At 30.5% G+C, this 16024-nt stretch overlaps 1 protein-coding gene across 3 annotated transcripts; it reads right to left on the reverse strand.

Moving 5' to 3' along the window:
• Positions 1–9003: 9003 nt before the first annotated feature.
• Positions 9004–13083, reverse strand: LOC128392133 (CCAAT/enhancer-binding protein-like). 3 transcript variants are annotated; one of them, XM_053352120.1, is made up of 3 exons: positions 12615–13083; positions 10223–12060; positions 9004–9494 (listed from the first exon to the last, which is right to left on the reverse strand). In XM_053352120.1, the coding sequence occupies exons 2-3, from the start codon at positions 11583–11585 to the stop codon at positions 9415–9417; spliced, it is 1443 nt and encodes a 480-aa protein (XP_053208095.1). In that variant the 5' UTR covers positions 11586–12060; positions 12615–13083; the 3' UTR covers positions 9004–9414. The 3 variants fall into 3 exon arrangements, with proteins under 3 accessions (XP_053208095.1, XP_053208094.1, XP_053208092.1); XM_053352119.1 differs by having other exon boundaries at positions 12634–12790; XM_053352117.1 differs by lacking the exon at positions 12615–13083 and having other exon boundaries at positions 10223–12184.
• Positions 13084–16024: the final 2941 nt, after the last annotated feature.

Genomic DNA, 16024 nt, shown 5'->3' on the forward strand with positions numbered 1-16024 from the left:
GTCTATTGTTGTTGATGTTGTTGTACTTGTAATGATCATTTAAATTTCATAATTGTAGCAATGATTACAAGTATTGATTGAGATAATTAGGTGATTTAAATGATCAGTTTAACAATCATCAATGAACTAAAAATATCTTGACCACGTTATTTGTTTGTTTAACTAACGGTACAAGTTGTCAAAATATTTGTATTTTCATTGATGGAGATGAAAATGATGATGATGATAAGGAAGATAAGGATGATAAGAGTTGAATGGATGTTTACAATAAGAAGGTGGCGAAGATGACAAACTGATGAAAGTAACCGAAATTCAAAGATAAAGATACAGATTGAGATTAAGATTAGAATGAGAGTAAGAATTTAGTTGAAAGACAGAGAAAGAAAGAGAGAAAGAGAGAGAGACGAAAGAGGAAAGAAACTGAGTAACCGGATATGTAACATTAATCGAGTATATTAGTTACAGTTAATTGTTTTCGGGTCATTTCCCGATTTTCCGCCAACAACAAGATTAAGACCGAGAAGATCATCTTTTTTTCGGGCGATTCATAAATCATACTTTTCGTTTTATATTAACGACGAAAAGTGACCAAAGGCCAAAAGGCTCAGAGATCAAAAGACCGCTGGTATTATTATTACATAGACATAATTAACTCGAACAAAACTAATTATGATTAAAAACAAACTCAATTAGTAGACAATTTTTCCGACTCCAATTGAAGCGAATCAATATTCTAGTATGTTGACCATCATCATCATTCTCGCTCATCTTCATCTTCATCTTCATCCTCTTCCTCTTATTCCACTTTATCTTCTCACTCCCACTCGACTCATCCTCCTTTTCTTGACGCTTTTACTACAATAAGAAATGATACACAATATGATACTACTCTCTCTCTCTCTCTCTCTCTCTCTCTCTCTCTCTCTCTCTCTCTCTCTCTCTCTCTCTCTCTCTCTCTTGTTCTTTTTTCTTTTTTTCAGTGACCCTGAAAATGTTTCTTCTATTACAGATCAATGATAAAGTGCCAACGAAATAAATTCCATTGAAACTCAATCGAATTAATAAATTGCCAAAGAAAAAGCATAAACCATGAAAATGTTTCTCTTTCTTCAACTGTCAACTATTATTACTAAAAATTAACGGGATGATGATGATGATCAACAATCGAACATCTATTTAATCATCTTGTTAATTGTTTCATTAAACGATGATAATGATCTTCAATTCGCTCCTCCCTCTTATTCACCTTTACAAAAGTAATTCAGTTATGAAGATAAACTAATGTTATAGGAAAGAATAGATGCAAATTATGCTGAGTAAGAAAAGAAAACGAGAAGATGAGATGATGAGAAGGTGCGAAGGTGAGAAGATTAAGAAGAAGAAAAGAAGAAAAGAAGAGAGAATATACAGGGGTGGAGAGAATCATTTGAGCCAAATTAAAACGTTAATTTTATAAAGCACAATCAAGTTTAAGAAAATTTTTTCAGCAATTCGCATAGAATATTTAGTTGTCAAATTGACGTTAAATTTGAGTAGCTTTGGACATGAATTCGAAAAAATTTCGAATTTTCGAAAACACTAAAATTGAAAATTGCAAAATGTTATTTTTGACTAAAATGAAAATGAAATTTTATCTTCGATTTTCGATTTCAACATGTCCATCTTATTCTCCGTGTATGAAAACAGATATTCATCAGTTTTTTTCAAAAGAATTGATGAAAAACTAATTTTAGACGAAAGAAAATCTTGTAATTTACGTTTTCAGTGTTTTCGAAAATTTGAATTTTCGATCGATTTTTTCAGAAAATTTTCAAAATTGATATTTTCTACTCAATTAATTCTCTATCTTAAACATGGAAAATAATTGATTTGCTATGATTAATATTCAAGAAATTAATGATTAAATTTGGCTCAAATCTTTCTCTCCACACCTGTACTCATTGTTTATCATCATCATAATCATGGAAAATGAGAAGATGAAAGAAGAGACGATGATGAAGATGGAGATGAGGCTGAAGATGAGGAGTGTCAATAGTGAGTACCTCTTACCTCTTTCAAATTTTCCATCATCATCTCATCATCTTTTTCTGGGATGAAAAACAAGAAGATGAAGAAGAAAAAAGTTCTTCAATCAACTGAGAACTTTTTCCCTTAACATCAACATTTCTTTTCCTTTACTTCAACAGGTAATCACAACATTTCTCATCCTCATCATCATCTTCTTCTTTTCTCCTTCATCTTCACTATCAACATAAGAAAATGATGACGATGATAAAAAGATGGTGATGAAAGATTTGACCTGAAGATCATCTTCTCATTTCTACCTATATAATCACTATATGATTTCCAGGTTAACTCGGAATCTGAAGAAATGATCCCAATCATTTTCATCTTCAACTGTTGCACTTTTTTTTCTCTCATTTTCATCTCTCTCTTTCTTTCTCTCTTTACTATTTCTCTCTCTCTCTCTCTTCATCTTTTTCTCCAAACTCATCATCCCTCTCCACCCACTACTCCTCCTTATCGTCATGTTACTATGTAAAGCACGATAACCTTTTTCTCGTCTAATAAAATCAGAGTATCATCATCATCATCATCATCTTCTTCTTCTTCTGATTTTCATTTTGATAATCACAAATATAACTTATAATTTATAAGAATTTGATATTATTGTTTATTACTATTATTATCAATATCATTTATCTCATCATCATCTTCATCATCTTCATCATCACCTTTATCTTTATCTCTGTCATCGCCTCCTTCGCCTTCGCCTTCGCCTTCTCTTTCCTTATCTGCATCTCTCTAAAATTCTCATTCATCATCTCATCAATTCCGACAATTTATTTCAATCACATCAATACAATAACTTAAATTCATTAAAATCCAATCTTCTTACTCCTTTTAGATCAACTAATCAACATCAACAACAATAAGATTTACAAAAAAAAAGACCAAGAAAAAAAACTTTCTCATGTTAATCAATTTTTACAATTTAAATTATAATCTAAATGATTATTGCATAAACTGCAATTAATTATTATCGATATCATTTAACTTACTATTCTCACTATCTCATCGGCAAATTCAATTTTCTATTAATTATATTACTCAACCCTCTTCATCTTTCTCTTTCTCTCCATCTTTCTCTCCATCCTCATCTTCTATTTCATCTTCATCTCAATCTCAATCCTAATCTTAATCTTCTCCATCATTCTCATTCTCATCCTCATCATCACCAATACCGAGATTAATAATCATCTTTAATCTCAATCAACAAAACAATTGTTACCTTTATATTCAAATCAACCCATTGGTATATCAACTTATCATCATTATCAATGATAATTCACGTTTCAGTTTCACATTCAAATTCAAATTCAAATTCACATTTACATTTACATTTAGATTTAGATCAAGATTAACCACAAGATTCAAATCAATCGGTATTCAGTTTAAACTACTAATAACCAAACGATGAATTAAATAGTAAATCTATGATTTTCAATATATAATAATAATACAAACTATCATTCACACACTATAACACTCATGAAAAATTTCTTTCGATTCATTCAAATTCTAAATGTAGATTAAATCACAATTATAGTTAGAAGAAAATCAAATTCTTAATCTTAAGCTTAATCATCAATTAACTAGTAGAGTAACTAAGCTAATTCTAACTTATCTTTAACTCTAAAAGTCGATTTCTGACCTTAGAAGCTCAAATTCCAATTGGCTTTCATGGTCATCTTTCCATGAATATCATTTATGACCTCATCACCGAAACTCGACTAACTAAAGTCCTGAAGTTCTGATATTAGCTGAGTAATTAAAAGAAAAGAAAAAAAAGTAACCAAATTATTCGATTAATTCTAACCATCAATTAGAAGAGATTTAACTAATTTCATTTAATTAGAATCGAAATTAATTAGAAAAATACATCGAACGAACAAAAATAGAATAATAGTAATTCGGAATCAATTATCTTCTAATTATTATCTTTTGTCATCTAATGTAACTAAAAATATTTAATCTCGTTTCTCATCATGCTAATCAGTTGATGATGATGCTGATTACCCACTCATGATACTAGAATAACCTATAAGAGAAATGAAAATTGCACCTTCCAGAATCATAATCTACCATGTAAATCAGTTAATTCACAATTTTCACCATGAATTTATTTTCCTCTAGACTAAATATGCATTCAACTTGTTGCAAATTACAATTGTCGTTTGCCAAGAAAAATATTGTAACCATAGATTAACTTGTTGATTTCTGTGTTATAATCTGGATGATTATTCTGCTTATAATCCAGGCTTAATCTCTTGTTTATCATCATTATCATCATCTTGTTATCATTAAACCATAAATGCTGTTTTTTCCCATGGTTATGATTAACATACAGAATTAAATGTCAGCGAATTGCTTCCTTGTCGTTGATCAATGTTAATCTATGGGAATGAAATAATTAACAGACAAATTAGCGAATAGAAAAGACAATTAAGAGATAATTGATTCTGTATTATTGTTCTGGTGTTTATTTCTTGTTGGTTTGAATTATTATTAATAGTTTTCGATTCATAAGATTGATGTCGAAGGAATTGTAGAAATCGCAAAGTTTTCATCTAATTGTAATTAAAATTTATTAGTTGCGTTACGAGAATTAAATACCGAATATTAGTAGTTTAAACTGAATACCGATTGATTTGAATCTTGTGGTTAATCTTGATCTAAATCTAAATGTAAATGTAAATGTGAATTTGAATTTGAATTTGAATGTGAAACTGAAACGTGAATTATCATTGATAATGATGATAAGTTGATATACCAATGGGTTGATTTGAATATAAAGGTAACAATTGTTTTGTTGATTGAGATTAAAGATGATTATTAATCTCGGTATTGGTGATGATGAGGATGAGAATGAGAATGATGGAGAAGATTAAGATTAGGATTGAGATTGAGATGAAGATGAAATAGAAGATGAGGATGGAGAGAAAGATGGAGAGAAAGAGAAAGATGAAGAGGGTTGAGTAATATAATTAATAGAAAATTGAATTTGCCGATGAGATAGTGAGAATAGTAAGTTAAATGATATCGATAATAATTAATTGCAGTTTATGCAATAATCATTTAGATTATAATTTAAATTGTAAAAATTGATTAACATGAGAAAGTTTTTTTTCTTGGTCTTTTTTTTTGTAAATCTTATTGTTGTTGATGTTGATTAGTTGATCTAAAAGGAGTAAGAAGATTGGATTTTAATGAATTTAAGTTATTGTATTGATGTGATTGAAATAAATTGTCGGAATTGATGAGATGATGAATGAGAATTTTAGAGAGATGAAGATAAGGAAAGAGAAGGCGAAGGCGAAGGCGAAGGAGGCGATGACAGAGATAAAGATAAAGGTGATGAAGATAATGAAAATGATGAAGATGATGAGATAAATGATATTGATAATAATAGTAATAAACAATAATATCAAATTCTGATAAATTATAAGTTATATTTGTGATTATCAAAATGAAAATCAGAAGAAGAAGATGATGATGATGATGATACTCTGATTTTATTAGACGAGAAAAAGGTTATCGTGCTTTACATAGTAACATGACGATAAGGAGGAGTAGTGGGTGGAGAGGGATGATGAGTTTGGAGAAAAAGATGAAGAGAGAGAGAGAGAGAGAGAGAGAGAGAGAGAGAAATATTAAAGAGAGAAAGAAAGAGAGAGATGAAAATGAGAGAAAAAAAAGTGCAACAGTTGAAGATGAAAATGATTGGGATCATTTCTTCAGATTCCGAGTTAACCTGGAAATCATATAGTGATTATATAGGTAGAAATGAGAAGATGATCTTCAGGTCAAATCTTTCATCACCATCTTTTTATCATCGTCATCATTTTCTTATGTTGATAGTGAAGATGAAGGAGAAAAAGAAGAAGATGATGATGAGGATGAGAAATGTTGTGATTACCTATTGAAGTAAAGGAAAAGAAATGTTGATGTTAAGGGAAAAAAGTTCTCAGTTGATTGAAGAACTTTTTTCTTCTTCATCTTCTTGTTTTTCATGCCAGAAAAAGATGATGAGATGATGATGGAAAATTTGAAAGAGGTAAGAGGTAAAACTCACTATTGACACTCCTCATCTTCAGCCTCATCTCCATCTTCATCATCGTCTCTTCTTTCATCTTCTCATTTTCCATGATTATGATGATGATAAACAATGAGTATATTCTCTCTCTTTTCTTCTTTTCTTCTTCTTAATCTTCTCACCTTCGCACCTTCTCATCATCTCATCTTCTCGTTTTCTTTTCTTACTCATCATAATTTGCATCTTTTCTTTCCTATAACATTAGTTTATCTTCATAACTGATTCACTTTTGTAAAGGTGAATAAGAGGGAGGAGCGAATTGAACATCATCAGCATCATTATCATCATTATAATCGTTTAATGAAACAATTAACAAGATGATTTAATAGATGTTCGATTGTTGATCATCATCATCATCCCGTTAATTTTTAGTAATAATAGTTGACAGTTGAAGAAAGAGAAACATTTTCATGGTTTATGCTTTTTCTTTGGCAATTTATTAATTCGATTGAGTTTCAATGGAATTTATTTCGTTGGCACTTTATCATTGATCTGTAATAGAAGAAACATTTTCAGGGTCACTGAAAAAAAGAAAAAAGAACAAGAGAGAGAGAGAGAGAGAGAGATAGTATCATATTGTGTATCATTTCTTATTGTAGTAAAAGCGTCAAGAAAAGGAGGATGAGTCGAGTGGGAGTGAGAAGATAAAGTGGAATAAGAGGAAGAGGATGAAGATGAAGATGAAAATGAAGATGAGCGAGAATGATGATGATGGTCAACATACTAGAATATTGATTCGCTTCAATTGGAGTCGGAAAAATTGTCTACTAATTGAGTTTGTTTTTAATCATAATTAGTTTTGTTCGAGTTAATTATGTCTATGTAATAATAATACCAGCGGTCTTTTGATCTCTGAGCCTTTTGGCCTTTGGTCACTTTTCGTCGTTAATATAAAACGAAAAGTATGATTTATGAATCGCTCGAAAAAAAAGATGACCTTCTCGGTCTTAATCTTGTTGTTGGCGGAAAATCGGGAAATGACCCGAAAACAATTAACTGTAACTAATATACTCGATTAATGTTACATATCCGGTTACTCAGTTTCTTTCCTCTTTCCTCTCTCTCTCTCTCTCTCTCTCTTACTCTCTGTCTTTCTTTCTGTCTTTCATCTAAATTCTTACTCTCATTCTAATCTTAATCTCAATCTGTATCTTTATCTTTATCTTTGAATTTCGGTTACTTTCATCAGTTTGTCATCTTCGCCACCTTCTTATTGTAAACATCCATTCAACTCTTATCATCCTTATCTTCCTTATCATCATCATCATTTTCATCTCCATCAATGAAAATACAAATATTTTGACAACTTGTACCGTTAGTTAAACAAACAAATAACGTGGTCAAGATATTTGGTTAGTTCATTGTGATTGTTAAACTGATCATTTAAATCACCTAATTATCTCAATCAATACTTGTAATCATTGCTACAATTATGAAATTTAAATGATCATTACAAGTACAACAACATCAACAACAATAGACTATTGATAAAATTGTCACATCAATGTCCAGACAATTCAGTCGAGTTCAATTGAGTTTTAATTATTATAATTATGAAACAGTGAGAATATAAATTTCATGATGATGAAAGTTAATTATAATAATTAAATGAGTCTTTTGATGATCTACATGATTTCATGATAACAATCAAAAGACTCAATCAATATCCAAATCTTATCATAAGAAAAAAAGAAAAAAGCAAAAACTTATGAATGGAAATGAAGAGAAAAAAAAACAAGACGAAAATCGTAAATCGAGATAACGTGATCGAAGAGGAAAAGGAAATACGATTGAATAGACGAAAATCAAGACGAAGGCGAAGATCAAGAGCGAATATTAAAAGAAGATGAAGATGAAGATGATGATGATCTCGAATATTAGAAGAAGGAAGAAGAAGGCGAAAAGGGAGAAAAATTAAAAGATATTTTTGTAGAGGTTGAGGTTTAGTTCCGTTGGAATCATAGATGAAAATAAAACAAGAAAAAGAAAAGGAAAAAGCGAACGAAAAATAAAGATGATTTTACAAAGAAAGACGAAAAAGAGAAAGAGAGAGAGAGAGAGAAACTATATCATCATCTTGATCCTCATCTTCATCTTAATCATCATCATCGCATACACAGTGTTCATCTTTGTTTTTGGGCAACGAGTCATCACAATCAAAGTAATTAGTTCCTTTTGTGGTGACTCGATGCCCAGAACAAAGGCCAACTCTGTAAATCGCATGATGACAATGATGATTAAGATGAGCAACAAAATCAACGGAACCTCAGCCTCTCCTTTTCCTTCATACTTCGAATTTATCATCATTAACAGTCTCCATCATCTCTTCAAGTTCATTCTCGTTATTCTTTTGTCGTACAACTTTTGGCATAAATTCACCTTTCGAACTAATTAATTTTTTCCATCCTATTATCCACCAACCGAATCAACATCAGATTAATAATTCCACCAATCAAACTAACCAAGTCTCAAAGAAACAGTTTTGATTGATTGTCTATTCTAATTCAAGCTAATTGTTCACAAGTAAACTATTCTTATCCAAAAAAGAATTGAGTTAATTCAATTCGTTACAACGATTGCAACGTCATCTCAAGAATCAAAGAGAAACCAATTAACTAAAAACTGAAAACTTCTCTAATTGAAAAAGAGATGGCGCTGAAAAGAGACTCAAATGAAAGAGAAAACGATTCTCTTTCTTTTTTTCTTTCGTTTTCGTTGAACAAGTAGCTCCATCTCTTAGATAATTAAGCAACTTTTCGTAATTACGGTTAATCAGAAAGAATGAAAATTAATCTGATTAATGATTCGTAAATTGATTAGTGAATAAAATAATATAAATGAGTAAGTTACGAGTTTATTTTTTTATTATTGTTGATAAATTAATATTTTTCTTTTTATGGAAAGAATAATTGATTAAACTAAGACAATTAATAGATAATATAATGATCTTAGTTGGGTAATTCTTATCGCAACAGTTAACAGGGTAACAATTATATATATAAATGATTCATTTTGATTGTTTAAAGCAACATTTCCAGCAAAAATCAAGAAAACATCAAATTGTAATAAACTTATAGTTGATTAACCATAATTATTATAACATATAAGCTGCTGTTTTTTGTTGATTCCGTTAGCTTATTATTATTATTGGTGAAATATATTATATATCCAGCTGATTATCGATGAACATTTAGTTTTCATTCCGATAAAATTTAGAACTGTGACAATTAGATTATGAAAATTTCTATTAACAGGAATTATCTCTCTTTGTAAAATGAATTGATATTGCGACGGGAATCGTGATAATTACGAGCTTGCGAACCATTGTTACCAATATCTATTGTTACGAGAATGAAGGGGAATAATTTTTTAATTATATAATTAAATATATAGAGATTTATATATATACAGAGGTGATTTCACTTAGAGCGGTTTCACTTAGAGCATATTTCAGCGCCCTCTACATAACCAAAAAGGTTAATTTCTTATAAAAAAAGTGAACTAATCTCTCTAGTTTATACAAGCCTAATTACACTAATCCGCTAGGGGGACATACTGAAAACTGATATGCTCTAAGTGAAATCACCTCTGTATTAGTATGTGTATTAGAATAAATCAATGACGAGATTTGGATAATGATTATAATGTTTTTCTGACCCTGTGCATGTTAATATATTTTCATGACGAGTATTAGACGATTAGTTTATCTTTTTCAATAAATGTTATATTTATAATAATATCGATTTTGATGAAAGGTTCAAATGGTTGGCTTGGTTAGTTTTAGTTGTTAGTTTTGATTATTAGTTGATTTTGTTGGCTTTAAAGGCAATGATTTGTTAATTGTAGTTCGAGGAGTTAATGTTTGTTAGTGAGTGAGAGAGACAGGGAGAGGAAGAGAGAGATAGAGAGAGAGAGAGAGAGAAGGGTAAACAAGTTGTTAATGGTGTTAAATTATATCATCAAATTGTAAGAAAATTTAACGATGATGACGAGCAAGAATACCAGCATTGGTCAAGGGTAAGAGAGCGGCGAATCGGTTTTCATCATTTCGTTCTGGAAACCTACCTAACATCGTTATTTCCTGAGACATTTCGATGGCTAATAAATGTTCCAAATGTTCTAATCGACGAGGATCTTCTCGGTGGTACCTTGAGACTAGTAAACGTAGAACGGTAACTTCTTTTGACATTTCGTCGATTCGAGCATGAAGTTTAGAATTTTCTTCTTCCAATTGGTTCATTCGATCAATAGTTTGAATAAATTTTACTTTCGATTTTGACCTTGATTTTCGTACAGCAATGTTATTCCTTTCTCGACGTAATCGATACTCTTCACTTGCTTTATCTAAAGATGCTTTACCTAATGAAGATGATGATTTGTGACTCTCTGAGTTGGTTGATGATTTACTTGGTGTAGGTGATACATTATCCATTCTGTAAGAGATGTGACGATGTGAATCACTAGGTATTAACGAAGGTGGTGATTTGGTGAAACGTTTATTCATTTTTCTATTTTTCTCATATGGAAAGGGTTCAGAGTTACTATTATCTGCTCGAGTTCGAATTCCATTGGAATCATTGTAAACTGATTCAGAAGAAAATGAATCTTTTGAGTGGCCAACATTTTCGGTGATTACACTTGCAGGAGAAGGAGGTAGTGATTGAGCAGAAGATGTTGGTGAGAATGGAAAATTGAATTGATAATTTTTCCGAGGAGATTGATCGAAAGGTGAAACCGATGGAGATGAAATTGTACAATGAGGATTAAGGGTAACATTATTGGTGTGATGATGGTGATCCTTATTCTGTTCAGGGTGTAAATGTAAATGATTGTGAATTGAATGATGATATTGAGCCACAGAATTTTGAGATAACTCTGAATCTTGTTTAGAGTGACGATGTTGTTCTGAGTGTTTGTGACGATGTTGAGAATAATTTTGACGACGGGTTAAGTTACTTTCTTGAGAATGATGGTGAAAAAGAGATGGCGGTAAAATGGATGATGAGAATAATGTTCCAATTTGATTATCATTTACTTGTAACGATGAACGTTGTGAATTGGTAACATCGGAGGTTTGAGTTGAAATGATAACTGAATCATTACTTGTTGAATCACTTGGAACGATACTCTGATTATCAAGAAGGGAACAATTTATTTTAGCACCAAGTGTAGCATCGATCGGTGAATCTTGTTGCTGTGAGATATCAGGATTAACCTTCAATTGTCTCCGATTTTCCTCATGAGGTAGAATAACTTGCTCAGAATCGGAAGAATAGAGGCCATTTATATCTAACCTTTGACAATCATTTCTAACAATCACTGAGGGTGGTGAAGAAACTGAGGGCGAAGAGGGTGGAGATGAACACGAAGAGGATGTTGAGTGTTTAAGGGCATCAACAGCACGAAATTTCTTGTTGATTGGAGCCATTGTTTTGATTTTATTTCTCTTTCTAATTTATCAAGGTGAGAAGAGAATAATTAATATTTTTCAAGGAGAAAATTAGCAGATTAATTAGAATAAATTAGTCACTGGTAAATTCGGTTTAGAGAAAAAGTTGTTCTTCTGATTGATTGAAACACTTTTTTAGTCACAATTGGACCAGAAAGAAGGGGAAAAATTAAGAACAAGTTGTTATCCCAAAGTAACTGGAGAAAAAAGAGAAAAGAATATTTTTCTTCTCTAATTTTCTTTTTGTTTTCTTCGTCTAGAAGAAAATTAAATTGATTATTTTACAATTTCAACGAATATCAATTGTTGATGTTGAATAATTACGAAGATAACACGTTGGTAAAAAAAAACAAGAGACAAAAAGTGTTGATGATGAATCACAAATTTGGTGAAATGATTACAGTCTCCAAAAGAAATAATCAAACAACAATGGCGTCGATAGATATTGATGTCGCTTTGAAGTGGTAATGAGATAGAAAGAGAGAGAGAGAGGAAGATAAAACTGGTGCAATAACAAATTGTTGTCTTATTGTGATGTCATGTAAATCATATTGAATCAAGTTTACTCATTGGGATCAGACTATTGACTAATACTCAAAGTCTATGGAGTTTGATGAGTAGGGAAGAGAGAGAGAGAGAGAGAGAGAGAGAGAGAGAGAGAGAGAGAATCAAGAAGAAAGAGAGATGAAATGAACTGCGAAAGAGAGGATGAAGGCAACACGAGGAGAAAATAACATGATTTCTTCTACGATGATTTCATAGAGAGAGAAAGAAAGAGAGAGAGAGAGAGGGAATCAAGAAATTAAGCAAGTAGTGTAAAGGAAGTGAACAGCTACCACAGGTAGTTGAAGAAAGAGGAAGATGAGGGTGGGTAGTGACCTTAGACACGAGGAGCGAGAGAGAGAGAGAGAGAGATTAGGGTGGAATATATTTTGAAATATCAAAGTGATATTACATCACAGTGAAGAGGGAGAGAGAAATGAAAAAATAGAGGTAAGATATTTATACGAGTTTATTGCGATGTTACCAGTTTGTTGATTGTCGTTGGAATGTCAATCTTGATTGTGGATTAGAGATTAAAGTTGCACAAATTGTTGAATATCCATGGTAATTGTTTATGTTGTTGCAGTTGATTAACAAAGGGAAAGTCAGTTTATCATGATGATGATTTGTAGACGATGAAAAAAAATCAGAGTGAATCAATTGTGTCAAACAATCAGAAAAAAAAGAAGAAAAAAAAAAGAAAGACAAAGAAGTTAATCTTGGAACGAAAATAGAAAGAGAGAAAAAGAGAAAGAGAAATTAAAAATGGACCAATGAAAATTTAGACGAATTTTCAACAGGCAAAGAGAATAGAATATTTTTTTGTTCCACAAGTACAATTTACTATTTTCTATGGTAATAGAGAGAATAATTAAAATTGTTACGTTAAATTGAGATACAATTTAAATGTTTTTCTTCTGGTTTACACAACTAATTCAACTACGAATGTGAATGAAAAACTAAAAGAAAGAGAGAAATAAAAATTAGAAAGAGAGAAAGAGAAAAGAAAGAGAAATTAAAATGGACCAATGAAAATTTAGACGAATTTTCAACAGGCAAAGAGAATAGAATATTTTTTTGTTCCACAAGTACAATTTACTATTTTCTATGGTAATAGAGAGAATAATTAAAATTGTTACGTTAAATTGAGATACAATTTAAATGTTTTTCTTCTGGTTTACACAACTAATTCAACTACGAATGTGAATGAAAAACTAAAAGAAAGAGAGAAATAAAAATTAGAAAGAGAGAAAGAGAAAAGAAAGATAAAAATAACAAACAAACAATTCACCCACTTTTTATCAGCATAATAGTTGTAGCACCGCCTCAACCTCGTGTAGCATTCCCAGTAAAGTTTATTGCCTCTCGCAGTCTCTCTCTCTCTCTCTTTTTCCCCTTCATCTTCCATCTTCAGGGAAAACAAGAGGATCCACCTAACATACGAAAGCATATTACGTAATGAAGATGGAAGATGAAGCTCTGAGCGTGTACACCTTTTCCATGTACTCTCCATGATGATCATTTTTCTCTTTCTTTCTTCTCTTTCGTCTTTCTCAGGTTCTGATCATGTTCTTTAGGTTTGCCTCGTGTAACATTTCATCATGTGTTTTGCTTTCAATCTTCTTCTTCTCTTCATCATCATCATCTCTCTCTCTCTCTCTCTCATCTTCTTGCTCACTCTCTTACGAAATGTAAACACATACAAATGTTTAAATTCATATCAACTATTACTTGTTATTACCTCCTACTTTTCACCTTTTCATTTTTCTCTCTTTCTCTCTCTTTCTTTTCTTATGATCCAACTTACCTCGTGTAGTATTTTTTGTTGTTGTTGTTTATGTTTTTAGGTGTAATGAAGATACGATGATGATGATATTAACCCAATGGAAATTAGATGACACATTAAAAGGACACAGCAATTAGATTGGTTTACATAGGGAACATAAAAATAACAGTTAATCTAATCAATAGTTTCCATTTAGAGTAACTATTTTAAGGCTTTTCTAGGTGTGAATTGGGTGAAATATAATATTCTCTTTTGCTATTGAAAACCTTTGAAATTAATCAACAAACATGATCTAGAAAATGAAATTAACTTAATCAGATTAATTAATTTTCTGGTTGATCAAAATGTAAACAAAGAAAAAAATTTTTTTCCATTTACTTTTTATATCGAAAGATGGAGCCACTGGTTGTGCTCTTTTCCTTGGTAATCATTTAATTCAATTGCTGATTAATTAGAAATTAACTTTCTATTAATATTTATTGTCTTAATTGTATTACAATTTTTTATGATTATTTCTTAAGAAGATATACTTTTGAATTTTCTATTATGTTATCAAAAGAATAGATGATAATAATTGATGAATTTGAAAGTTCGAAATCAATTGTTATTATTTGAAATTCGAGAGAATTGAATAAAAAAGTTCTGAATAAATGAACTAATTGAAACAATTAAATAATCGATAAAAGTTGTTAACTAAATTGAAGAAAAATGAAACATTCGGTACTCTATTTAGACGATTAGATTAACTGATTGTTTGTAATTAAAGATTTTTTATGGTTAATCAATAGACAGGAAAGTAAATTTTAAATGTTATTAATTATTATCCAATCATTTTAATCACCTTAATTGTAATAACAATTAAATTAAGACAAATGAAGTGCAAACATGAAATCAAAGAGATTATTTTAATTACAATATAAGATATTTTTAATTTTCTTCCAACAATTAGACCAAATCATTTTCCTATTCTTCAGTCACTCCACCAATTTAATCATTAACTTTGTCTCTTCATGATTTAACTAATTGCTGAGTAAATGATTAAAGTAAACAATTTAATATAATGCCACAAGTAATCAAAAACGATTCAATTGATTATCCTTCAAAGTTAATTGTTAAACACAGAAACTTCAAATCAAATAAACAAATCAATTAACTCAATTTACTTTAATTGCAAAGCAAGATAAGTAAAATCTTTATAAGAACAATTAATTGTTGCAATTAACAATCGCTTCCATCATGATGATTAAACATTTACTTCATTTACCAAATTAAATTATTCACCTTAATCATCAACAAACATGACGATTAACTGATTGTGTGGATACCAATTGAAAAAAATGGTCAATTGTCAATTCGTGATGAAAACAATTAAATTAACCTGAGGATGAAAAAAAACTGGACATTGATGAGTAACAATTAATCACAATCAAAATTTCCCAACAATTTGATCCGGAAGAGTAACTATTTTGGTAAAGGTCAACCAATATATCAGTTGATTGATTGATGAAAAAGTGTTATTACAATCAAGGTAAATGGATTGGCGGTCAAAGGGTAAACTGACCACGAATTGATTGTCCATCACAATCAAGATAATAGTTTTCCATCATCATGATTATCATTAAACATACGATTATCACCGTTGACCATCATCATCTTCATCGAATTGACCTCATCACTTTGTTCCTGTTACCTGATTCACAGAATTTTTTTTTTCTCCAACAATTTAATCTTAATCATCAATCCAATCATTTCACGAGATGATTGAACTTGATTATTGGTGAGAAATTTCATCAATCTCAGGTAACTGATCATCAGCCAGTTAGAAAGAAAATAAATCAAAGGATAAACTTGAAGAATCAGTAATGATTCAGATGATTAGTTCTACTTTCATCTTGCTAATCCCTTATCCATTTGTTATCAAATTGACAATCAACTAGATTAATATTTCATCAGGTAAACCAAGTTGACAAAATTGTTGACAAATTGTTGACCTTTACAATTGATCTACCCTGAGTTACATTGGATTCATAGATTATCAAAATTATTTGTCACTGATTAAAAACTACATACATAAATTACAATTAAGACT

This window comes from Panonychus citri, unplaced genomic scaffold (assembly GCF_014898815.1).
Source record: "Panonychus citri isolate SS breed McGregor unplaced genomic scaffold, ASM1489881v1 Contig00135, whole genome shotgun sequence".
NCBI lineage: Eukaryota > Metazoa > Arthropoda > Arachnida > Trombidiformes > Tetranychidae > Panonychus > Panonychus citri.

Coding starts and splice junctions, on each gene's coding strand:
- LOC128392133 (XM_053352120.1), bottom strand. CDS start 11,585: ATGGCTCCAATCAACAAGAAATTTCGTGCTGTTGATGCCCTTAAACAC. Junction 9,495..10,222: donor TCAGGAAATAACGATGTTAG/GTAGGTTTCCAG, acceptor TCGTAACAATAG/ATATTGGTAACAATGGTTCG.